Source organism: Chroicocephalus ridibundus, chromosome 8 (assembly GCF_963924245.1).
Source record: "Chroicocephalus ridibundus chromosome 8, bChrRid1.1, whole genome shotgun sequence".
NCBI classification, from domain to species: domain Eukaryota; kingdom Metazoa; phylum Chordata; class Aves; order Charadriiformes; family Laridae; genus Chroicocephalus; species Chroicocephalus ridibundus.
In genome coordinates this window covers 52,108,794-52,134,134 of record NC_086291.1, presented here as the reverse complement: position 1 = coordinate 52,134,134, position 25,341 = coordinate 52,108,794, and the positions used below count along the sequence as shown (strand labels likewise).

Below are 25,341 nucleotides of genomic sequence, written 5' to 3'. Positions count from 1 at the left end.
AACAGAACAATGTTGACTGAATTTCTCAAATGTGTAAATTCTAGTGTGTAACAGTAGTAGGAAGATGAGAAAATACACTTCTCTGAATGCTTAAATTTATTTTTTACTTGGTCATTAGTCACTAAAATAAAAACTGCCAGACCTTACCGCTTAAGTGCTTTGATATTGTGTACTTTCTGGATGGTTCTGCCTGAAAGAATGGTGACTAATTCAAAGTTGGGCTAGGCTTCTTTAGCACAAAAGAGAAAACCTGGGTGGAATCTAGGTAGGAAGGGTGCAGCAGTGGCGTAGTGTAAGGGCAGAAGCCAAGGCTCTTGAGTATGTTTTCCTTGGAGGCTCTGAGTCCCATCTGTTGCAGTAGAGCTGTGAGAATATTCATCAGGGCAAATCAGGTAGCGCCTTCAGTGGAGCACTGCAACTCTAACTGTAGCTTCTTCATACTCTCCTAAAGAACATTTATCTGCTTGCATGCTACAAGGGTGTAACATGTACTGAAACATTTAAATCTGACTAATACAAACATTAGATTTTAAAACATTTCTGTTGTCAGAGACTTCAGGGTTTTCTTTGCTTGACTGTGTAGATTAATAAGCTAAGTTTTATTTTTCTCTTTGTGTTTCAGCTGAATCAGGTTCCACTTTGCCGTCTCAGCATAGCGGTACCACAAGTCCTGATCTCTTTGATTCCCAGCACTCAAGCGGGACATCAGGCAAACAAAGTGCAGCTCGGAAAACCCCCGAGTCTTTTTTGGGCCCCAATGCTGCTTTGGTGAACCTGGATTCACTGGTGTCTAAGCCGCCACAACCTGTTACTTCACTGAATCCATTCTTGGCACCAGGTCTGTTTCTGCACGTTCCTTCAGTTTTCTATTTTAGCTTTTACCTTCTTATAGGAAGACTGCATAACTCAGTCCTATTTGATTTAACGTAGGGTGGTTTGGGCTTGTTTTTATTGATTACTTTGGCCAACAGATCATGACTGAGAGAAGGAGGGTGAGGCATCATGGTTACAAGGCGAACTGCTGGACCCTGAAAGCACAGTTTCTACTCTTGCAGCTGATCTGCTCCCGAGCTTTGTTCGAGCAGTTTTTCTTCCACTTTTGCACTTGCTCTCTCAAAATGATCTGTGTTAGAAGAAGGCTTTGGGTTATTAAAAAGGGCTGAGCTAAAGCTGATTGACTGTCAAAACAGGTAAGATGTGAACGTGTGCCACCAGACAGTCCCTTGGGAGGGTAGTAGCCAGTAGGTTTTGTGGAAGCTGGTACGAATGGCCCTTTTGCTTGTGGTACAGCAGGCACGGTAGCATCTCAGACTGCAACCAGGGGTTCCAGATGGCAAACTCTGCAGTATAGTTTACTGGGTTAAGCCTGTCGTTAGGCTGGCATGGTAAACTACGTTTGATCAAAACACAATCTAAGTGTGTTCTGAAAAAAATAGACTGTTGCAGTTCTCTTGTAAATTGGCCCCTGATAGAAGTGAGCCGTTACTTATAGCAGACTTAAATGGTGACAATAAGCACATGGGAGATGTATGAATTTTATAAAAGCCGTTTGTATGCACTGAAACTTTTCTGTGACGCTAGGATGGTGAAATGCTTTAAAATACTATTTCAGTATTTATTTTCTTCACTCTTCCAATGAAAAAAAGCAATAAAAAAAGACAGTTTATTAAACTCCTTGGGTAGGAAAAAGCTGGTAATTCTGAACAGCCTTGGCAGTGTTTAGCAAGAGGAAGTCTGTGTATCTGCCATTACCGGTTACTACAGAAAGTTTATAAGGGGTCACTGGGCCATCCAAATAACGCTATACATATACGGTAAAAGGAATTTGTAGTGTTGGCAGCAGTCCAAAGAACCTCAAACGCTGGGAAAGTTATTCTCTGCTTTTTCTAGCACCGCTGTAATTCGGAAACAACTTGTTTACTTTATGAATTCTTGTCAAAACTCAGTGCCAGAAGCATGTACAGCTTCTAAATGGAGCTGACTGGGTGAGAGCTTGAAGCAAACGCACAAATCTGTGCAAGCCAGATTGCAGTAAAGGAGTACAGAGAGCCTGCAGTTCTCTTGCGTAATGCAAATTTTAAGCAGCATTTTAAAAAATAATTAGCGATCTGGATGTCATGGTTAGGCATGTTCTGGGTAACCAAATTTAGAACGTGTCTCTCCAGTGATGCCTGTCAGAAATGGAAACTGTTGATCAGCAAAGGGATGTTTTGTGGCATTGATAGGTTCAAGGAAATGGACTATACTTGTGCACCAGTGCAACCCCAGTTTGCTGAATGGCATCCACACAGGTTTCTCCACAGGGTGTTTTGGGGTTGGGAGCAGATGGGGATGTACAAGAAGGCGTGTTCTTTGCCAGAAAAGACGATCTCCAAAACCTCGTGTTTATGGAGGTGCGATCTCTTTCTCTCTTCGCCCTTCTTCTCTCAAAACTAGGTGCCGCTACAGCACCGACTCCAATCAACCCCTTCCAAGTGAATCAGCCTCAGCCCCTCACTCTAAATCAGATGAGAGCGAGTCCTGTGATGGGAACCAGCCCTTCTTTCAGTGCTGTGCCACCGATAAGCATGGAGCCAATACCTCTGTCTTCCATGGCCCCAGTGCCTGTGGGAATGGCACCGATACCAGCTATGGGCACTGTGGCGTCTATAACAAGGATGGGCCAGGGGCTGAACGTGAGCATTGCAGGATCAATGACCCAACCTCTTCACAGTACAGGAATCCCGCCGTCAGCATCCCAGTCTACAAATACAACTAACCCTTTTCTCCTATAAAGACCCAATTAAAGGAACTTTCTTTTCATAGTGTTTCCAGGCTGAAGTCTTTACAGCGAAATGAACGTGGCCTGTGTGGACTGAACGGTGTGTAAGAGACTTGGAAGTAGATTTGCAGTTTACAGTTATGATCTTTGAAGAGTTGTCTCTACTTACCAGTTAATCTAAATCTAGTCTTTGCTACAGATGGTACCTTACTTTGGCTTGTTGAGCATTATGTGAAATGTTCAGACTTTTCACCAAAGTTAGATTCTGCCCATTTTGTTACTTTGTTAATCATTTCAATACACTTTCTAGGGAGAACCTGCCATTTTAAACCCCGTTGGCTATTTTGTAGATGTCAGATGATGTGCTGGATCCTGAAATTACTATTTACCTGCATCTGTCACTTCCTATGCCCATATGATAGACCTGAGATTCAGAGTGCTAGTGAATGTTTTGCACATAACTATACACAGTTCTAGACTGTTGGTTCACCCATAGTCCTTACTCTTAGAAGAGAACGATTCGGAGGGCCCAGGTGGCTGGTTTTTATGCATTAAACATTGCAACGCAAAATCGCACTGCTTTCCTATCAGAGGTTTGACTGAGAAAGCAAGCTTGTCTCAAAAGAAAAAAAAAAAAACAACAACAAAACACAAAAACCACAGACAAAAAAAACCCCAAGAACATTCTCAAGTTGTCGAGTATAACGTGTGCTGTCGTATGCAGTGTTGAATTTGTACACTACTCTAAGGACTCCTGAGGAACTCTCTGTGAGTGGCATGCTGCACTCGTGCTGAGTGAGTGTCCTGCTCTGTGCTTGTCCAGTACCAGCTTCGTTTGGAAGTTATCATGTGTATTTTGTTTTTATTTGACTTACAATGTGAGTTGAAAGAAAAAGAAAAAAAAAAAAAAGAGAAATACAGCGGGACAACTTTGAATTCAATTTCACCGGGGCAAGCTTTAAAACTAATTCAGGCTTAACCTTGCTATATGCAGTTACTCTTGTATACTTTTGCACATATTTTGTTTAGTACAGTTTCATATTTGAGTTTGCAGAGTTACCTAATAGTCCTTTTTTTGCTAATTTTTATAATGTGGTTCTTATTTAACTGTCTGGTTTTGATAGATTTATCAAGTCTGGCTGAAAAATTAAGATATTGGCAAATGTCATTTCTATGGTTTTAATGCCCTCTTATTTATGGTTTTAGCTCTTTGTTTCTGTAAAGAGAGTTTAAAAGGGAAGATTAACACTAAAATATTTACTTTTAAATGAAGTATTCATAATGCAAATCAGAACAAATTCTCGTGACTAATTATTTTTAGATGAATTGAATTTGAGCATAACATGATTTAAGACTACATTAAAAAGAAAAAACACTAAAGTCGCCTTTCCCTTGATTTGTTCCCGTTTTCCGATTACCAAAATGGACAGACGTTTAGCCTTTATGAAGATCGGAAGAGAGGCCGTTTTTTCTTGTAATACTACTTGAGATGTTAAAAATTGTTATGTACAAACATGACTCATTAGTTTTATCGACTAATTTTTCTTAATGAAAGGTGCACTCCATATTAATAACTGGTTCCATTTACAACTATTAATTGTAAGCTGAACTATACATTTTAACCTGCATGTCTGGACTCCACGGCACTAAACCACGCTCAGGTTTCAGCCGGTGTTTCTGGTGGAAACCTGGCGCCTTCTCAAAGACGGCGACGTTTCCGAGCTCCGCTTTCATGAGCAACGCGAACGTCGGCGGAGCACGTGGAAAGGGATGTCCCAGTGCTTGCTACTGCCTTGAGGGCATCTCCGTGAATGAACTGATGCATCTTGGTGGCCTTTTCCCTAATTAGGAGGGGAAAAAAAAAAAAAAACACAAAACAACAAAACACAAAACAAAGAAGCTGAAAGAAATTGCCAGAGTTGTGTGTTGTGGTGTAACGATGCTGTGTGGGACTTGTGCCAGTCTAGGGTCGTGTGCCGCAGGAGAGAGAGGGGCTGGCTAACTTGGAAGGGACCGGGTTATATCTTTTGGTGAGTAGGGGAGGCTGAAAGACTATCAAATCTAGGGTACAATCACGGATTTTAGCTGTGTAGGTCAGTGTAGCTCTATTAGTATACGGAATGCTAAATGTGTGGATGTTTCTATGCAGATTGTTCTATCCTCTTGAATACTGTTGAATTTGCAAGTAGGATTCGGAATATTCATCTGCTCTTGTTTTTATATGGGAGGAAAGAGAATTACTGTCCGCACCCAGTATGTCTTTAAAAGAAAAGAAAACAAAAAACCATTCATGTTGCCTTTCAGAGTAAGGAAAAATACTTTACTTTTTGTTGTTGTTGAAGTTATTGAAAAGTGTAGACCAGGAAGGGTGTGATTCTTGCAGATGGGGGGTGGGTGGGGGAGGGAAGTGCTTTCCAATTGATCTGTGGCAAGATTTATCCGTCATTCTTTTTCCAATTTAATTTTACAAACAGTGGAATTGCGGTCACTTGATGTTTTTCCCTTAGTCTGTCACCTGAATGCATTTACAACAGTTAGATGGGGCACTGTCTATTCAGCCAAAAAGTTCTCACCGCATCCTCTCGTTAAACACTAGGTAACTGTTTTTGGAGACAAGATGGGGTTGATAGTAAGTATTTAAAATGATGAAGTCATCTACAGTTCAGAGTCGTGATCTGTCACCATGAATTGATAAAAATGTGCTGTTGGTCTGGTAGGGAGCCCTAGCTTAATGAAACTGCTGAATGGCAAATTATTGCTTTTACCAAGCCACTTCTGTAAGAGCTGTATTACTTTTACATTATATATATATATATATATATATAGACATATATCGCACAATAAACCAGGACAAGGCATGCTGAAGAGCGCTCAGCCCAGACTGGGGTGCTGTAAAGCATTAGGCTAAGGATGAACCATGCTGAGATTCCCAGGCTGACCTGGGGGTTGTGGCAGGAGCCAAATTCAAGAGGAAAAGCAGCTGGTTCGGTTAATCTGCTCGGTTCCTGGGCTGGGGACGTGTCCGTCCCGCCGGTGCCCTGCGGGTGTGGGGTGCTGTAGCTAGTGACGCTCACCAGTGGTTGCCGTCCTAGCCAGGTGAAGCTTCAGTTTTGCCCAGAATGGTAGTAAATCTCCTTTTTTGCGATAATTTAACTGCTCTCCAGAATAATTCTTCCTCCCTCCTTGCCCTCCCGCTTCTTTTTGCACGGAGGACGTGTGCATATCCGATCTCATCTGCTCTGGCTTCCAAACGCATTTCCCTCTTCCCCTTCTTCTCTCACTTGCAAATACTAAAAGTGCTTTTTGATTTTTAAAATGTTAGTATCCCAAAATAGCCTTACTGGTCAAATTGACCAAAGATAAAGTGTTAAATATTTTGTAAAAAAAAAAATAAAAAAAAAATCTTGGCGTAATTTTAAACCCAAAATAAGCTCAGTTATTTATTCAGTTTTATACTATATAGAAACTAAACTACATTGAGGGGACAGGGAAGGAAAACCGTGGTGGGTTGTGGTGTTTACAGTCTTTTTGAAGTCCCGTAGCTAAGACAACTATTGTTATCCATCTTCCCTTTTGCTGTTACAGTTTCTAATGTGTACTGTATGTATTAATATTGCACAAATGGTGGAGAAATATATGGTTTATTTTTCACAGCAGAATCTCACAAGACTCGCTTCCTTTACAAGTGTTACAATTTAAATATTTACCAAACTGTTTTCATAATACTGGGAGCCGGCTGCTTTTTATGAATTTGTGCTGACTATTGACATTATTTACTGTATAAATAATTTATCATTTGTACTATTGTATCATAATGTCTGTATCGTTGTGTCATTTTTCCCGAGCGATGTCACAAATGTGATATTTAATAATGCCATCAGAACAGTGGAAAGACAAGGGGTTTGTAGGTGACTGGTCAGAATTAAAATTGTATTGCTTATATTCCAGCCGTGTTGCTTTTTCGAGACTCTGCATAGCGTTTATAACCCCATTCAAAAAAAAAAACCTGTCGCTGCCATGCTTGATTTAGTTTTTCCAGAAAGTTGATGGATTGGTTGAGATGATTTAAGGTTTGTGCTAAAAGTCCTAGGTGCTAGGAGAAATCTAACCGTTATTGAGAGTAATGCTTCTTGTACATTGTCAATGTGATTTCTTCGATGCATTCATCGCTTTCCTGGGGCAGGCCTGCTCTGGCTATGAGAAAGGAGGGTTTCTTATAGATCACTTAAATCAGAGTCAGTTGAGACCTTACTAACTCAATAAAAATGAAGACTTGTTGTGTTGCAGGTGACTGAATTGCTTCTTTAAACCACGTTACCCTTTAAACAGCGCTTTTGGAGGGATGATCAAGTCCTGTCTCGGTGGAGGCTTCCCTGTTTATGTCAAGACAGAAGTCTGGGGAAGGCGTGACTTTTAAAGCCGTTGCTCATGGAATAAGGGTTGGGGAACCGTGACAAAACTGACTTTGGGAGTCCTCGCTTCCCATTTTCGCCGGAGTTCAGTCTCGCCCTTCCCGCGGCCTTGGCTCTGTCCCATCGATCAAGTGGCCTTGCAGATGGGGTAGCAGCCAGCCTGCCTCCAGCTGGGAAGTGATTTCAGCTTCTAATTCTGGATGGTTTAAATTGAAGGGTACTTCATTAGCAGGCTATTTCAAGAGCTACCTCTCCAGAGCCCCTCCAGGTTTCCTGTAGTTACGGTTCGCTGCCAATCAGACTGATCGCTAATCAAATACCTAATTTCTTAATGCTGAAAGTGCAGTGGTGCTGGAGACCTGGCTGTCGGAAAGGTGGCCTTGGGGGGGAAAAAAAGCATCTGTTTTGGTTTCACATCTGTGGTACAAAGCTCTGTGGTGGTGTAGAAACCCACCGCCTCAGTAACACCCCGGGTTCCCTGCAGAGCGAGGCCGCCTCCGGTCAGGTCTTCAGTTCATTTTGCTTCTGTGTTTGGTAAGGAACCGAGAAAAACCTCTTTTTGCCAAGGGGGGCAGCCAAGGTTGCTTTTTGTACCTCTCCTTTTCACAGAAGGATGCTCTCTGCTCCCGTGCAGCAGGGCTCTTCTGCGCGCGCGTGTGCATTGCTCCCCTGCCCGCTCTCTCTTTTTCTATGTGACCAGTTCTCCGCTGTTTTTACTCTGGCCTCTTGAAATTGCATGTTTTAAAATAAAGCTGCTCGCTACAGGAAAGACTGAGGAAGGGCTCAAAGTGGAGAATTTTGTGATGACTCTGTAATACTCGTAAAAAGGAGCTGAAAACTGCAGGCAGTTGTGCGGGGGTCTGAGCTGATAAAGCCCGTTGTGAGAGAGACCTGGCTGCGGCTGAGCCTTCCTCTGGCCTTGGGCAGGCTGCTCTCCCCCGGCCCGCGTTTCCTCTTCCTCTTCGCTGAAGTGAGGTGGTATTTGCCTGCTTTTGCGGAGGAAAAGAGCTGTCTGGATAAAGTATTATCTAGAGGCTTGCCCTCATCCGCACCGGTGTTGCCAAAGTATTTTTGCTGAATACGTACATTGCCCGTTACGTCGTGTTTGTCCTGGCGCAACTCTGCTCTTCCGCTCGTTTTCATCGAACTGTGAGAAAATAGTTTGGGCCGGCTCGTGCGCTGGCTCTGGCAAGACTTCTGCGACGGCCTGCAACCTGCGTTTCGGAGAACCAGTGTGATTTGTACAGCCCCTCACGTTAAAAACCAGCTTTCTCAAAGTTAGCTGCCATCCACCTTCCAGGTAATCTCCTCCCTTCTCTTGGGAGCTGGGACACACCGGAACACGGATTTCATGAAGGCAGAAGTTTGTTTGGGAGCTCAGGATTATAAATGGCGAAGAGCCCGTGTTGTACATGGTGGTAGCGATCCTGGCTCTTCGTGTTTTGCTGTCAGTCGATGGTACCCTGTAATTGTTGAAGACTCGGGGTTTCAATGAGTTCCCTTTGGTGCTTCGGATGTCCCTGCCGATGACCCGTTAGGGCGGTTAATTGGCTGCAGTCTGGTGATTAATAGGGGATTGGCGTCCTACCAGTATAACACAACCCAGTGGTTTGCAGAGGTTGAAATCGTAAATTATGAATGGGGGAGTGTGGTGATACCATGGGGGGAGATAGTGTGTCCTCCGGCTTTGCTGGGGGGAGCCCGGAGCTGTACCGAGCCCGGAGTGAGCGGTGGGGCCCTGGGGATTTAGTAAATATCTCTTTGAGGAGATGAGGGTAAAACCTCTCCTGAGGCTGCTGGTGCAAACTTGATTCATAAGTAAACTGGTGACCAGCAGAATTGTTAGCTGTGAGACGCACTGGAACTCCGGTCAAGGATGCTGTTGAAGTACAAAGTGTTTTTAAAGCACCTGAACATCCTGGCCGGCGGAGAGCTGCTGTGTGCAGAGCACAGATAGCCATGACACATCTGTGTGCGGAGGGACGACGGCGGCCTGTGCTGCTGGAGGCGGATGAAATGCTGGGGGTGGAGGGAGCAGGTATTAAAAAATCATCTGTGGCTGTTCAGCAAATGCTTAAAAAAAGCAGCCTGGACACATTACCCGATCTGTTCTCAACGCTTGTGCTGCTAGTTGAGCAACTGTGTTCCCATTCTCAGGTGAAAGAAAATCGATGACATTTCAAATAGCCGCAATAAAGCAGGAGTGAAGGTGGAGTTTGTCTTCCAGCTCCCTGCCTGCCGCTGCCTGATGTGAACTCTTGTGGGATGTCAGTGGTGCCAGCTCTGCAGTTTGAAAGCTTAAAGATGCTCTGGGAGATCCCCACAAGCAGGTACAGCATCGTGGTTTTAAACTCTGTTTAACGAACACTGGCCGCCGGAGCTGCTGTAGATCATATCAGAGCTCCCTCCAGCCCAGGTCCTGTTCCTGGCAGCAGAGACCTTCCTGGAGCAAAGACGTTGCGTTTATGGTCACCGATACATCTGCCCAACAGCCCCTTTGTGAAACCACGTCCTCTCCCGGCCTCCGTGACGGCCTGTGGGGTCACGCTGCACAGCTGAGGGAGGCGGGGGCTGCAGAAGAACTCCATGCCCGGCTGCTAGAGTGGAGGGAGGCCAGGGCTGAACGGCTTCCATGGGATGCTGACTCAGTGTGGACTTGTCCCACCAGCCAGGTTCTCACTAACCCACGTGCGATTCCCCAGAGCGCTGTGGCTGAACCACTCCTCATAATTTCTAAGACGGAAAAATCATCAGGCGGCTTCCTTGTGCCCCACCAGGGTGGGAACGTGGAACCTGTGAAAATCAGGCCATGAGGTCTGTGTTCTTCTTGAAGGGCTTTTTGCCCAGGGAATGAAATTTGGTGGTTTAACCAAGCTGAAGGGAGCCGGTTCTGCCTTGGTGTAGCAGCACGTACGGCCTAGGAAACCGTGGGCTGGCTGGGGTTGTGTTGGGTGACGGCGGTGGGGTGGGTTTTTTTTTTGCTTTTTTTAATGTCTTCATTAGCAATTCTGGCACTAAATGTAGTGATATTCTCCGAGGTGAATTTGAGGACTTAAATATCTTGGCCTGAATAGGGGTATAAAAATAGAAGCCTACAGCAGTTAGATGCTTCTGCCGATCTTCCCTCTGAAGGACAAGGGACCGAATTGCTTGCACTCCGTTGTGAGAACGGGCACCCTTGCTTCTCTGCAGCCTCCCTCCTGGGGGCTCAGGCCTGGTTTTGGTGGCCCAGCAATGGTTCCTAACAGGATTTGTGCCGCCCTGAAGATGGCCAGGCACTGGAAATTCGTTGTCTCAAGCTTGGCCCTCATAACCCGCTGTCCCTGTGCTCCGCAGCCTCTGTTACGCTGCAGTGGAGGGTGCTGGGTGCTCTCTGCAGGCTGCTGGGAGCTGTGGTTTTGTGTTGTTGTGTTTTTTTTTTTCCCTGTGCTCCAAGTGTGGAGGTTTCTCTGGTTTTGTAAACGCCCACGAGTGCCTCAGCTCCTGGGGTTTGAGCTCACCCACCTGTGCTTCCCAGAGGACTCCCAAGCTGATGGAAAAAACTGTGGGGATCCCCTCTGCATTGCACCCGCCGTGGGTGAATGGCCAGAGGAGGAAAGGGGCTGGACATCCCTTGCGGGGATGCGGGACAGGCCGCCTTTGCTGTGTTCCTGCTTGGGGTTCCCATGTCCGGGAGCGCGGATCCAGGGTGTTTAGCCCCCACCATCTCTGCAGGCAGCGGGTCCTGGTGTGATGCTCCAGTGGCCTGGGCACAGACGAGTCATCCCGGGGCTGGTTTGCGATGGGCTGAAATGCTGACACTGATGAGCCCCAGGTAGAGTTGGACCTGAAGCTCAAATTTTCTTCAGATCTGCCTCTTCTGTGGTTTTGTTGGCTTTTTTTTTTTTTTTTCTTCTTCCTTTGGACTATTTCAAAGGAGGCTCCTGCTCTTAAACCGTCACGGCTGCTGGGCAGCAGTTGCTGTCAGCATTAATCCATCTGCAAGACTCTCATTTTCAGCTGGAGATAACTTCTAGCTGCTGCAATGCTGCTGTGTAAAACAGCCTCGCTCGCCTCGGGACAAAGACGGTTTCTTGAGCGCTCACTGAAGCACAGATTTCTGGCTCGGGCCCACTCCTCACGAGCCAGCTGAGGGTGGCTCGTGGCCCTGGGCAGCGTTTGCCCCGTGCTCTCAGGACAAGGGGCAGCGGCAGGGCAGCCGGCACTATTGCATTGAGCAATTTTTCCACCTAGGACCAGGAAAACCTTGGGTGTCCTTCATGCAATCTTGTTAGCTAATTGTTATTAGCAACCTCCAACTTCTTCCTAAAGGCTGAAAACTGCCACAAGAGGGCAGGAGCTGATGCTGCTGTTTCTAGTTTTGGTAGAAAGGGCTGCAAATACCAGTTCCTAAAGACTATCCAAATGATTTTTGGTTTTCTGGAGGGTTTGATTCCCAAGCTGCTGTTCAGTCTACGCCCTTGGCTGTCTCCCTCCCGGGTGGCTTCCAGGGTGGTGGCAGGAAAACCCTCCCATGAAGTGAGCCTGGTCCTGCTGGGCAGCGCTCTCCAAAGCTCCTCTGGAGCGGAGAAGGGCTTCTGCAAAGTCCTCAACTCTCTCACAGGCTTCATTGGCCTCTAGCGGGTCTCGCTCTGTTTTGACGGCCTTGTAGCCTCATCCTGTGTCGAGACACATGTTCTGAATAAAGATTTTTATTTTTTTTTTTTTTAACTTTTTTTTTTCCTGACCATTTTGAATTAGGAGGTTAATGGCCAATTTCACTGTCTGGGAGAGACTTAAGCGTGACAGAACGGGAGCCGCAGCGCCAGCTGACAGCCCCACGCTGCCATCTGTGCTGCAGGGGGCTGGGAACTCCGGTCCGGCTTTGAGTAAGAGGGAGAATGATTAACTGGTAAACGAGCAGGGTGGCTGCAGCCGTCTGGAGAGTGGGCGAAAGGAAATTACATTGAGCCTCCGCTACAGCAAGGCTGGGTTTTTCGGGGTTTTGTCTGTTCTTAAAGCATGGGCTCTTTTAGCCTTTAACATGAACTGCAAGGAACACTTACGGGTCATAAATCCCGTCCGTGTTAATGTCACCTGGTCTTGCAGCACAGCGTGGTGTCTATCTTTACTCCTCTGTCATGAGAGCAGAGATTCTCTCCAGGGTGAAACAGCTGCCAACTCTCCGCCACGCCGGAGCGCCAAAGACTTAAACCACAGACGGTTTTCCAGAAAAATTCCAAGGGCAGCAGCAAGCCTGTCTCTGGGAGAAGAGTATGTTTCTGAGAGAGATCGACAGTTGCTTCTTGGAACAAAGGAACGGCATCGAACTCGGGAAGCACACGCTGAAAACATCACCCCCCACGTCCCCTTGTGTAAGGAAGAAAGTGTGTCAGACCGAAAAGCTCCCGCAGTGAAGCGCTCACAAACTAAGCATGTTCTTAAGGCCTCGAAGAAGGTACGTGAGGTTCTTAACGTGCTCAGGACACTGAGGAGTCAAAAAAAGACCCCAAAAACCCTCAGCCAAACCCCGAGACAATAGGCAAAAAGCTCTAATAATGCAGGTCGTGTGGGATCTGCTTAGTCACGTGTCTTAAATACGGATTTATGGAGTTTGAGGGTGTTTGTTTTTTTTTTTTTTTAAACCCTTGCTTTTTCACGGTTTTCTTCTTCTTTGCAGCTTGGCTGGGAAGGGTGAAGCTGTGCGCACGCAGGTGTGGGTTTTGATGGCTCGCAGCGTGGTAAGCATCCAAGGACTCCTTTGAAAGCGGAGCAGTTCAGGCGATGGGTGGTAGCGCCACATAAATTCACGGCACATTGGTAGTGCCAATAAATTCACTGCACCCCCGTGGGCACCAAGTTTGGGCTTTATCTGGGTTTAACAGGTTTGTCATGAGTAGAATCTCTGTTGCGCAGTTTTGCTCTAATTGGAATGGGGGCAGGTAACTGTGCTCAAGGGAAAAATGGTATTTAAGCAGCAGTAGGTTTAATGTTTGCCTTTCAAGCGCTTCAAACACAGATATTTATCCTGCTACTGTAGCTAACTGCTTCCCAAATACTTTCGAAAAGGAAACAAAATTCCTTGCATCTCCTCTGAGCCAACAGGAAATACTTATTAATTTGGATTCCAACATGACTCAGTTCAGAGATTAAAACAGTTGCCAAAACAACTGGTGGAGGAGCTTACTGGAAGTGTAAAACCAACAAAAATAAGACAGGAAAAAAGTAAAAGATGAAAAATGGCCTGTAACCATGTTTGGGAAAGTATTTATAAATAGTATAGAAGAAGCTAACGCTCACAACAAAATTACAGTGATCACATTATCTTTTCAGAAATTATATTTATTCAGTCACACCGCTCAGCAGGAAATAGTAACTCTCGCTAACTGGGCGCTTTGTTTGATATGTCCTGGAGGCTCCGCAGTTCAACACTGTCTGTTATTACTTGTATTTCTACAGTTTCAAGGTCTTGGTAGTTCACTTACAGGGTGGCATCATGTTAAGTCGTTCTCACAGTCATCGCTTGGTATTTGCAGTCAAACACAAGAGATTACATGCCCAAATTTAAATATGAAAATGACTAAGCAATTAGTCATATCATTGGAGCATACGCTACTTTCTCTTTTGTACCTGTAAGAATACCAGATCCTGGATGATTTAGGGCTTAGAAACATCCATTCTGGCACAAACAAATAAACCCCCTAGCAGTAGAAAGACAAATCAATGTATTTAGAAAACTGTGTTTATTCAGCCTAAAGAAGAGCGCTAACATTAGCTTAGAGGGGGATTCAGCAAAAGGCCATGGTACGACATCAGAGAAGCTCTTCAGGCCCAGGCCAGCTCTGTGCCCTTACGCTGCGGCCATCGAAGGACAGCACATCATTGGCTTTGGAGCTCCCGTCACACACTAATAACAACCAACATCTTCTTGGTCCTTCTCTGAGGTTACACAGTGGGAAAGAAAACCTGAGTACGGCAGGCATGAACATCGCTATGCTGCTTTCCTACTGCCTTTCTTTTGATAAGAAAACCAGCTAAGGAAAGCCGAGGTACATTCGCTGTGTTATGTACTGGCTGGAGGGACCTGCTGAAGGGAGGAGAACGTCCCCGCTGTCCTGTGTCTCTGGCACCCGACGCGGAGCTAAACGCTGCTGAGGACTGCACACGTAGCAGCTGGCTTACTGAGACTCTACTTTCTTTGCCGAGCCTTTCTCTAAAGTTTTTTTTTTTTTTTTTACTCAATATCTGCACTTACCATGCAATTTGTTCTACCGGAAGTTAAAACCATGCAGCAAGGATATGTTTTAACACCGTGGTCTCTCTAACGCCTCTAAAATAAACTGGCTGCCCTTTTCTTTTTCTTCCAGAAGATTGATGCAGAAATAAAACCTGGAAATGGAAGAGTCATCATCTTGTTCTAAATGCAAAAGCCCAGGTTCCTTCACAGAAAAATGTGGGAAGGTTTGTTTCTACTGTGCGTGAGCTATTTTAATTAGTGGCACAAACTCTAAAGGATGATGTGGGATTATAAAGAAAACTGCTGTTGCTTTTGCAGAGGGAAGCACCTGGCACAGGGAAGTGTGTGTGCATTTCGCTGGAGTTTTTCCATGTTCCCTCCTTTTTGGAAGGTGCAATAATTTCAATTTCCCATTTCTACCAAAAAAAAACATTAGTAAGAAGAACTGGGTTTGCAATGATCTTCTAAACACAGGAAAACTGCTACAACTATAAACTCTCCTATTCTTTAAGTATATAAAGAGTATACAAAAGGCTGTTATAAAAATATTTTGTTACAGATCTTATTTTAAGATAGTCTGATATTACTCATAAAAATGCGAACTTTCATCTGATTACATTAATTTACATAATACTTCAACCGGTATGCTTACTGCAAGAATTATACTTGGGTAATTATTCCAAAGCCTCATGGGCTTGTGTTTCTTTTGGGATAATGGTCTCAAGTGAAATGTTCCCAGTTTAGGCAGATACTCATTTCCCTTTGCCACAAAAAGCCCCAAAGTGCTTAACTTCTCTGTGAGCTTTTGAACATCCCCCGCCTGAGTTCAATACTTGGGAATCCCTTCTGTAACAGGCACCAGAGAAGGGCTCTGCATGTCACTCGGGCTCACGTCGTAGCCCAACTTCTTCATATCTTTGGTCACTACGTTGAAGGAAATGGTCACAAAGCCTTGAGATCGCACCCTCGTTACTAGAAGAAATAAGACGTGAATAAAACTGGTTAAAAGAGGTGTTTGAATAGCTGTTGAACTCCCCACATATCCAGGTAGGACTGTCCTCAGCAGGAACAAATAGTCCTTTTTTTAACAGAAGGTGGATGGCCGAGCTGTGGCCTGCTGTCGCACGAGGGCTACAGGCAGAGCTCCCTGGGACTTACCTTCTCTTCCTTCTCCCTGGGCTACCACTCTGGGGTCAGTAAATTCTGGACGTCTCCCTGTGAACCAGCTTGGAGAAGAAAACAGAAAAGAATTAATTGGATACATTCACTAGTGTTTAGATTTGATATAGTTCATTATATGCACGTTAAAAAATCAAAGGGGGGGGGGTGTTAATGAGACTCCCAGCTTCTGTTTGTAGTAGAGAGTTTTGAAGACTGATTCATTTTATTGCTGATCTACTTTGATCAAAGACAAGTTTTGTCTCTCTGAGGAGAAAAAGGAAACCAATTTCATACACGTTATGTTAAATCCGAGTTATTTCTGGTCCAGACAGAATTTTTCTATGGCAAAGATGTTTTTAAAACTCTTGATTACACAGCGTAACAGAGAGGCTTGGACACTTTGAATACATCAGAGGGGCACGTAATACAAAAGTATATAAATTAGAGCGTAGATTCTACAAAAAGGGGTATCACAAACAGAAGAAAAGTCAAGCAGTTGAATCCTGGCTGTTGGGTACAGAGGTTCCCACGCTGACTATGACTCAAAGTGCTCAAGTACCACAAGGCTGGCTCCCTTGGTACGGGCAATCCACAACTGAACTATCAGCTCACAGATCGTTCAGACTGTACTTAATACAAAGGAAAGAAAAAACCTTAATACCTTCAGTTTCTGGGTAAAGACTGCTACTTCAGAAGGGGGGGTGTGTGGGTAAACAAGACAAAGGTTACAGCAAAGGCATTCTAGATGGAAGAAAAGATAGAACTAGGAATTGTTTTTCCACGTTCTGCCTTTACTTTCCAGGTTGCTTTTAACGTGGCTATCCTTCAAGCAAAGCCCCTAGCTACAGTAAGATTTAGGGATGGACTGCAGCACGGCTCCTTAGAGTCCAGTGACAACTAAAACGCTCTGTAAAATTAGTCGAAATTAGCACCTCTGCAAGTCACATCACTGACATGAATCAGCCTGTGGAACATGGAGCTGCCACTCAGTACAAGAACTTGTGTATCAGTCTGCTCTGCTGAAATTAGTTCTGTTCCAAACTGACAGCGTTCAAATGTGAAGATGAAAAACAGATGAGTTAGCATTACTGCAAGCAGGGAGTTTTAAGAAAACTCTTCAGAAAACCTAGACACCTAAAAATGTGATTTTACCTGTAAAACTCAAAACTATCTAGTTATGATACAAAGTATTCACACATATGCACCAGTCAGTAGCTGGATATACCTTTGTGATTAACAGCAAGAAGGACTTTTTTTTTTTTTTTTTTTTTTTTTTTAAAAAAGTATTTAATTATTACCTTGTAAACTTCTGCAGCGTAGATGTAGACTCTGGAACAAACATAGCGATGGTTCTTGTATGCCTAAAACAAACACGAGAGGCACAGAACTTACTTAAGGAATGAACCAAACAGCACTGGCAAGACTTTTTATATTTATAAAGCCATATCAGGCCACCAAACATCTCAAAGTAAAAATACTTTCCCTTCTACAAAGAAAGGCTTTGTTTGCATAGGAAGAGCATATCTTCCTCCATTTCCAGGAGCTGGAACAAAAGCTTAACATGTGCTGAGAGTGATGGGAAGAACAAACGTGCTGCACTTTCTACATACCAGTTTTGACTTTACAGAATTGTCTACAGGACTACCAGAAATTATTTGATAACCAGGGGCTGCTGCTAGAAAATCCATGCTCTTTGTAACGAACAGAGAGGACACGATAAGGACATATGGGAACATTTTTGTTTCTGAAACAACATAGTAACTGGAAAAAAAATCTCCGTTTCAGTCCTGAACAACAGGTTGTCACCTCACCTTCCAGGTGTGAAGGGAACGTGAACAGCTCCATAACCTCTGACCACATCGTTTCCAAAGAAGTCAGGTCCGTAGACGCTCACTACAATCTGCGGCCCTGCAAATGAAGCGGGTGTGAGAGGGGGGCCTGGACTGCGAGCTGGATCCCACCACTCCCAGCACTCACAGCCAGACGGGTTGGTGCTCTTGAAGGTAATGTCGATGGGGAAGTTCCAGACGAGTGTGGTGGGCGTGACGTCGCTCTTGGAGGTGATCTGGGAGATGCCCTCCTCCAGGCCCTGTGGGGAGAATGGGTCATGGGACAGGGGCCTGCGCTAAGCCTGTTACAGACATGCTGCCGGCGGGCCTGGCAGGCAGGCTGGGTTTCAGAGGTGCCAAATGGGGTCTTACCGCTGTGGGAACCCAGTCTTGGCCGTAGACGAAGCAGAACTTGCAGTACAGGTCGTCAAATCCGGGGAACTGCGGGGGAGAAAGGCTGCGTTGATGGAGAATTACCGGCACTGGGGGCCAGCCCAAGTCACCGGGCTGAAGGCAGCCTGCACGACCACGACTAGGAGCCAGCCCGCGGCGGGGGCTGAGGCCGGGCTGGGTTCGGGGGCCTGAGGCCCAGCCCGCCGGACCGGCACCCGGGCGGAGACAGGGCTGCGCTGCCGAGGCCCAAGCCGGGCTGTGTCGCGGGGGGACGGGGCTTCCCGCTCCTCTGGGGGCCGGCGGGACCCCCCCCACACTGCCCGTGGCGGCCTGCTCACCTGCCCGCTCTCGATCTGCCCGTTGACCGCCAGCAGGAAGACGCTGGGGCTGCCGGCGGCCGCCATGGCGTCGGGCGCGGCCCGCCCCGTTGCCAGGGGCCGCGCTCCGGCCGTTGCCATGGCTACGGACGGCGCGGCGGCGGGGACAGCCTTCCTCGGCGGACGGCGCTTCGTGGAGCGCCCGCTGCCGGCGGCCTCCGGTCGCTTCCCAAAGGCGGGCGGATCGTCCCCAAAACGCGGGCAGACACCCCCAAAACGCGGGCAGCCCCCGCCGGGGCCAGCCGTACCCCGCCGGGGCGGGCCGGCAGCGCTGCCTCCCTCACCGCGGCCTGGCCCTGCCGCCCCCTCACCCCCACCAGGCCTGAGGGGCCGGGGCCGAGGCCTGCCGGCCGCTCTCCCCGTTTATTCTTCATAACGCCTCATATTTTGAACTTTCTGGATTTATTGCTTTGTAACGTTATCAGCCCCATTAAGCTCTTTTTAAAGCGCGGGCAGGGACTGGCAGCAGCAGGCGCCGAGGACGTGGCCACTAGATGTTGCTGCTGGCCGGGCCGAAGCGTCTGCCTCCGCTGCCGGGCGAGGGCCAGAGCCATGAGATGTTTTCCAGGGAAAAAAGGCGTTTGGGATCAGTGAGAAATGGTGCCTTTTGGAGTCTCCAGAGGGTTGCCCTCGCGAGCCAGGCTGGTGTGAGCAGAGGGAGAGGCCGTTGGGGTCATTAGTGTCCCACAGCAAGGCGATTATTGCTCCGGCCTTACGGGAGCAAGCCATGCCGCCATAACGCCGTTGTCTGGCACATCCAGTGGGAAAGGGAGGAAATGGGATTGTTCTGGTTTAATTATCCTGCTCTAATTAAAAGTAGGGGTGAATTTTGCACGTAATCAAGGCAGACGAATGTGCTGAGGCTCTGCAGAGCTGGAACCATTGAAATCTGCTGACCAGGTCTTGCTGTTTCCCCACAGAGGCAGCGACAGGATGGTGCTGGCCCAGCTGGGCTGTGGAATCTTCGCCACCCATGCGCTCGTCGGTGCCACGGAGGCTTGTGGCCCGTCTACCACCTGCTGCAGGTCATCCCTTCACCTCCTTCCTGCAGCCTGGACGATGCTCCCCTCATTGAGAGCGATCCGGAGGGCATTTGATTGCTGCCAGGCCCTCTGGGGAAGGATGGGAGGAATGAAGGAAGCCCCGTCTCAGTGCCCATTTGGGTTTCCTGTGATGTGGCTGCAACAAGTGAGAGCCCTTTCTCACATGGGCTGAGCAGAGTTACAGACTAGGATGGCTGGGAAAACACCTCAGTCCTTGTCTGCGTCCGCTAGCTCTATTTTATCTCCCTTCTGGCAGACCTGGTGGAGATGGCTTTGCTGCTTTGGCTCGCTACAGTGCCACACAGTGGGCTGTTCTTTGCAGGTGTCTTTCCTTAATGCAAAGGGACACCCCAGGATCCCACCTCCTCTGTCCAAAGGGGTGGTGTGGTTTATGTTAGACTGAAAGTAAACTACCATTACACTTTGTGCTGAAAGATACCTTCCATATTCTAGTAGACGTATTCTCTGTCAATATCTATTTCAACTTGATTTTTCAGGTTTTATTTGTTTGATTGGTTTTGGTTGGTTTTTGTTTGGTTTTGTTTTGTTTTTTTTTTTTAATATTCAGCAAACAAATTTGGCCAAGAGAAGAGTGGGAGAAAAGCAGAAGGGATGGGAGAGATTGGATGCCCCTCAGAAATGCTTCAGAGAAAATAATTCATTTGAACGGAAAATTATCAGGGGAGAAAATAAAACAGTTCTTTACCAGCTGTCCGATGCAGCTAGCAAGGCTGTTTAATTAACACTTTACTTGGCTACCCGCTACCTCAGAGCTAACTAAGAGCCAATTTAAGAATTTTTTTTTTTCTTGCCTGGCAAATAATACACAGCTGCTGGAGGAGTTAATATCAGCACTGGGAGACCTTCCCCATGACAGAGAGAAGGCAGCAGGGTTATTCAGCAGCTATGACTCATCCGTACTTGCTTGTGGAAGGACTCTGTCCCCTCCCAGTCGTAACGAGACCTTTTTTTCTTTCCTCCCTTGCATGCCAGTCTTGTTCTAATTAGCTGTATTTTTAATCTTTGCGAGTAGAATGAAATCCCAAGCAAGGAAGCAGTTTTACCCTGCTGGAAAACTTAATTAATGATCCATCTGAGAGTTTGATTTCCAAGCGTAATGAAAGCCTGTGCATGGTGGTGAATCCATGGGTGTTACTTAACGATGTTGCTATTTCTCTTGGCCACGTAAAACATTCACCTCTTCTCTCAGACTTGCCCTGCTCCTGTGGGATGTGAAGGGACTAATGGGAAGCCTCCCTGGGGGGCTTGGGGCCGCAGCCATCCTCGCAGGGAGGAAGGGCACTGGCCTGCTGCTGGCTGACTTGTCTTCTGTTGCAGATGCTGTGCCCATGTTGGGTTCCCAGCTCCAAAACAACAATTCCTGGTCTGGCGAGCGCACTGTACCAACCTCCGTGCACAAGGCATGTGAAACAGCTAAGAGAATTATGTTTTCTTCATTCCCAGAAAGAGCCAGGGGTTGGAAATATCCAAATTGCTTGGAACTCTGTCACTAAGAGCTTCCGAATGAAGCCGATGTACCTTGATCTGACTCCCAGAGCCGAGCAGCTGCCTTGCTCCTGGGGTGATGGGCTTCTGGGGAGGCCGGAGCACCGTGGTGCTCTTGGAGGCGTTTTGTGCTGTCGCTGTTTCCATAGGGATTGACTCCGCACTTGTGTGGGCGATGGCTGCTCTAGCCCTTGGGACTGGGGGAGCCGGTGGAGGCTCTCCTCCTCCTGGGAGGCAGGCAGTAGCCCTGTGATGGAGGGCGGTAGAGCCGGTGGTGTGTATCTCCTACCATCCCTGTTGCCCATCACCTGGTCTCTGGGCTCCTTTGGCGTAATTGCAATAGCAGTAGCAAAGCTGCTCGCTGCTGCTGAGGAGAGAGAGCGCTTAAAAGCCCTGTGCTGCAGGGAGATACCCAGAAAGCAGGTACTTTGTCACCATTACATTTTCAAGTATGATTAAACCAACCCCGCGGCTGATTCATTGCTTCCAACAGGCGCTCGGGGAAGGTGGGTGAGACAGAAACGACAATACAGTGGCACAACAGAAAAGTTTATTTTTAATCCCAAATATTTACGATCAACACCTGCTAAATGGCCAGTGAAATACATTTTATGGTGTCATTAATCTGCAATAAACCGTTTTTATTTTTAGACTGTTTGCACAACGTTGCCAGCCTGACTCATCCCTGCCTGCGTTTTATCTCTGCGAGGAGGCTGCGGAGAGCTTCCCTGCCCTTTGTCTTAACAGCCTTTTACTTCTGTTCTCAGCGCTCTTCCCACCTGCTGCTCAAATCAAACGGCACGGGAGAAGGATATTCTCCTAACATCAAACGACGTATCAGAGGAGCATATTCTTGCTGTAATTCTCGCTGAATATGTTTACCTGGAGATTTATTTTGGTGGGAAAGTGATTGGGCGAAGACAGCTGGGGCGAACTTTTGTGTTACGTGTCTGAACACTGCGAGCCAGCCGGGAAACAAGGCCCGAGGGGGTTGTGGCTGCACCAGGAGGGTCCCCGTCACCCTGGGCACAGCGGGGAGGTGGCTTTGCTGGGACAGAGGGGGACGCACCACGCTTTGTAACCCCGGCCAGGTGTGAACCCGAGGAGACTCGCTCCATCCTCAGCTCAAGCATGTTTTACCAATATCCCCGCAGGGCAAAAAGCCAAAGACGACATTTCAATATCTAATATTCTGCTCCCCCTCGTTACGCTGGGTAATTTAGCAGGTTGGGGGCCGGCTCTGACACCCCCCCTGCCCGTGTGGGCACCAGCCCTGCGCCAGGCAGAGCTCCGCTGGGAACGGGAGGTGTCGCTGCCAGCAAGCTGTGAAATGCCTGGTCTTCTATGAAGAATTAATTTGTATTGGAACTTGTTACCATTTGTGAGATTTTTTTTTTTTTTTTTTTTTTTTTTGGTTAATGAGGAAAATTAATTAATGCCTCGGTCTGAGCCAGTCAGAATAAATTAACGTGCAGGCAGGAAGGGGGAGAGGGCGATGAGGACCGGAGCAGCTGGTTCCCAGCGGGGCCATCGGATTCGATAAGGGCGTAAGGAATAAGAGCAATAATCGGGCTCTGGGGAGACGAGGGGAAGGGAAGTGAGCTCCTTCCTTCGCGAAGCCTCCTGCTCGTCGTCCGCCCCGGCGGTGGCTGCGTTCTCGGGGGGATGACTCGGGTGGGAGACCCACTCGTTCCTCCGTGTGGGGCGAAGGGGAATCAAAAACAAGCTGTTCCGAGGGATTTCAATCAAATATTCAAATAATTAACCTGGTTTCTTTCCCGTGGTGTGACATAATGAGGGTTGCTGGTGTCTTTCTCTCTTTCACCATGAACGGATTTTTTTTTTTTTTTTCGCTCAATAGTCCGATGGTCACAGCTGGGAAAAAAACCCCAACCCTGACCTACAAGAGAGGGAACACACGTGAAGGGGCCTGGCACGAGGAGCAGCCCAGCCTGCTCACAGCCCCGGCCTGGGTGTGAAACCCTCCTGGTGACATTGCTGCGTGCATCGGGGTCGAAGCAGGGACCCCTCTGTGCCGCTGAAGGTCCCACAGCCCCGAGCAACCCCTCTGCACCCTCCTGGCAGAGAGAGCTCGCGCTGGGGCTGGCCCCACTGAAGGGGCTAAAACCCCTCGTGGGGGAAGCGGGGCCGCCTGCGTAACACCATTTTGCTGGCAGAGGATCGAGCCCCCACCTGGTGTGAGCTTGAGTCATTCCAGGGCCCCAGCAGGATTGCAGCGGATGGGCATCTGTAGGTTTCAGCCCCTCAGACTGTGCTGGTGGTGCTGCGGCTCTGGCCGGCTGCACTAAATTGTCTAATTAAGCCCCCTCGTATGGAAGACGAGATGGTCCCAGCCATTAAAACACAGGCCTGTATTTAAAGCTTAATAGGGAAGGTTTAATGGATAAAGTCAATTTAATTATTCCTCCTAAGAAAGCTTGTACAAATATCAAACGCTTATTAGTATTCATGCAACCTGTATGATCTCGCAACACTGACAGATTAAAGGTTGTAGCTAATAGCACTGGGGATGGATTCAGAATTGGTGGTGGGTTTTTCTTAATGCTTTTTTTTCTTCCCGGCCTGACAAAGGGAATTTCAGATCGATGCCACCCGAGATTTAACCTTGAAACAGAGACCGTCTGACGGCTCTTACAGTCGCTTTGTGCTGGTTTCCTCTGCCCCTTCCTCAACGAGGTGGGTTTTAATCCTCGTTTGATCCCCGCTTCTCAAAGGCTGCCGAAGCGGCTCCGTGCGAGCCCGGCCCGACGCAGCGCTGCCGTCCCTGCGGGTTGTGGTTTTGCTGAAACGGGGAGCGGTGGGGCAGAGTCCGGCTGACAAATGGACACGACTGAATTGTCATTAAAAATGCAAAGTAGAAATCGATCCAGTTAAATAATAATGACTTGCATTTACCTGCTGCTTTTCACTTCCGATCTTAAGCAATGCAGCCCTCGCAGACAGCCTGGTGGAAATTACTTAACATTGCAGAGATTCAATCAGCAGGAAAATTAGCACCGGGCGATGTTAAACTGTTTTTCTGTGCGGATGGTCATGGCCAGGCTTGGGCTGAGGACCCAGCTCCGGGCGCTCAGGACTTTGTACCTGTATGTCCAGGTGATGGTCCTCAAAAGAGACATCAGGGAGCAAGTCATGGTCACTGTCTGCTCTTAGAAAATTCAATGGGAGCTTGGTGCTCCCCATGTTCCTGCAGGCTGATGGAAGGAGTCGTTCCGGGACCTGCTGAGCTTCGTGGGGTTTGGGAATGTGTGGCTTTGTCAGAGGGGACAGGCAAGTCCCCTGCCCCGCGGCCACCGCGTGCAAAGTCTCATAGCCTCGGAGACGATGTGGGCTGTAAATGACTATAAAGGACACCTTGTCTTCACTGATTGCTCTCAGTAACAGGCTCCAGCCTTGTCTTTCCCTCCCACTTTTGCAAGAACCTGGCCCATGTCCCCAGGGATGCCCTCGGCGAGTGCCCGGGCCATCCTGGGGGACGGCTGCGTCCCACAGGCAGCTGCAACTGGGAGGCCGTGGCGGCGGGGAGGCTGCGCCGGGGAGGTCGGGTCCCTGGGAGGCCGTGAGCCTCCCCAGCTGTTCAGAGGCAGCAAAAGCCCATTAAATCCCTTCTCCTTTTGGCCAAAGCAGCTCTGAACCTGCACTTCCCAGCTGGAGCTCCTGCCTGGCGTATGGGGGAATGTCTCGGTGTCCCACATCTTGCAGGAGGGATGTTGTGGGAGGGCGACCGTATCCCAGTCTTGGCAAGCTGCCTGTGCTTCGACTGAGCTCAGAAATAAGAAAGAAAAGGTTATTTTGCTCTGCTGATGGCCCTGAGCCGAGGCGTTTTGTACCTGAGAGCAGAGCTGTCGTGGTGTGGATCGGGACAGTGAAGACCACGGTGTGTCCTCTCCGTGCTGCCTAAGCCGATCTCTTCATGGCTCTGACGTGTTTAGTTCCCAGATTTTTGCCTGTGGGATCCCCTGTTCTCAGCAGGAAAAAGGGTCCCGGGAAAGGGACAATTCCCAGAGCAGCCCAACCCCAGCATTTCTGAAGCCACCACAAGCTGTAACCGTGGGCGGGGAAAGCCTTTTTGCAACCCTCTGTGCTTCACACCCCTGCTTGGAATTAAATGCTCTGGTTTAGGCTTATTTTTAGTGTAATAAAGCACAAGTTTGCCAAAAAAGCTTTTAACAGCAGAGGTTCCTGCCTCAAATTGGATTTTTCTTTCCTTGGCTGGAAACCCCTGGTCTGGAAGGTGACAAGTGGCAGAGAGGCTCGGTTTGGAGAGACACCTCTGCTCCGGCAGCGTGGGGCAGCACCGTCATTCCCACGGCTCATCCGTCTGCCGAAGATGGGTCATGGATGCAGCTCACGCCCCTCTGCAGAGCCTCAGACCCCTGGGAATTTGGAAAGATGCTTTGGAAAGGCGGTGGGAAAAGGCTCTTTTCTTTTTGTCCCCACTCCAGAGCAGGCAGGAACAAACACCTTCTAAATTTATTCCTTTGGAAAAAAAAAAAAAGAAGAAAGAAAGAAAAAAAAAGGTTTTATAATTGAAATTTAAAAAATGGGAGACTTTCCCTCCTCTACGCCCTGCCCCCCCCCCCCCCCCCGACTTTCCTACAGTTGCCCACAGGTTGCTCAAA

General features: G+C 47.7%; 2 protein-coding genes across 3 annotated transcripts in view; one reads left to right on the top strand and one right to left on the bottom strand.

The window, feature by feature from the left end:
• The window catches only part of EPN2 (epsin 2), a 47,768-nt gene extending 40,716 nt beyond the window's left edge, over positions 1–7,052 (top strand). For both annotated transcript variants that reach the window (XM_063343192.1, XM_063343191.1), the window contains 2 exons: positions 623–838; positions 2,437–7,052. In XM_063343192.1, coding sequence (XP_063199262.1) covers positions 623–838; positions 2,437–2,774 — 554 coding nt within the window. In that variant the 3' untranslated portion in view covers positions 2,775–7,052. The remainder of the gene's footprint in view (positions 1–622; positions 839–2,436) is intronic.
• Positions 7,053–13,465: 6,413 nt separating this feature from the next.
• On the bottom strand, positions 13,466–18,213 carry B9D1 (B9 domain containing 1). The gene is made up of 7 exons (XM_063344903.1): positions 18,111–18,213; positions 17,752–17,820; positions 17,528–17,639; positions 17,362–17,458; positions 16,849–16,911; positions 15,548–15,615; positions 13,466–15,361 (listed from the first exon to the last, which is right to left on the bottom strand). The coding sequence occupies exons 1-7, from the start codon at positions 18,174–18,176 to the stop codon at positions 15,216–15,218; spliced, it is 621 nt and encodes a 206-aa protein (XP_063200973.1). The 5' UTR covers positions 18,177–18,213; the 3' UTR covers positions 13,466–15,215.
• Between the last annotated feature and the right edge of the window lie 7,128 nt (positions 18,214–25,341).

Excerpts from the sequence above, each read along its gene's own strand:
- B9D1 (XM_063344903.1), bottom strand. The coding sequence starts at position 18,176 with ATGGCGGCCGCCGGCAGCCCCAGCGTCTTCCTGCTGGCGGTCAACGGG. Across the intron at positions 17,640-17,751 it reads AAGACTGGGTTCCCACAGCG|GGCCTGGAGGAGGGCATCTC; the intron begins GTAAGACCCCAT and ends TTCTCCCCACAG. Across the intron at positions 15,616-16,848 it reads ACGCTGCAGAAGTTTACAAG|CTGGTTCACAGGGAGACGTC; the intron begins GTAATAATTAAA and ends TTCTTCTCCAAG.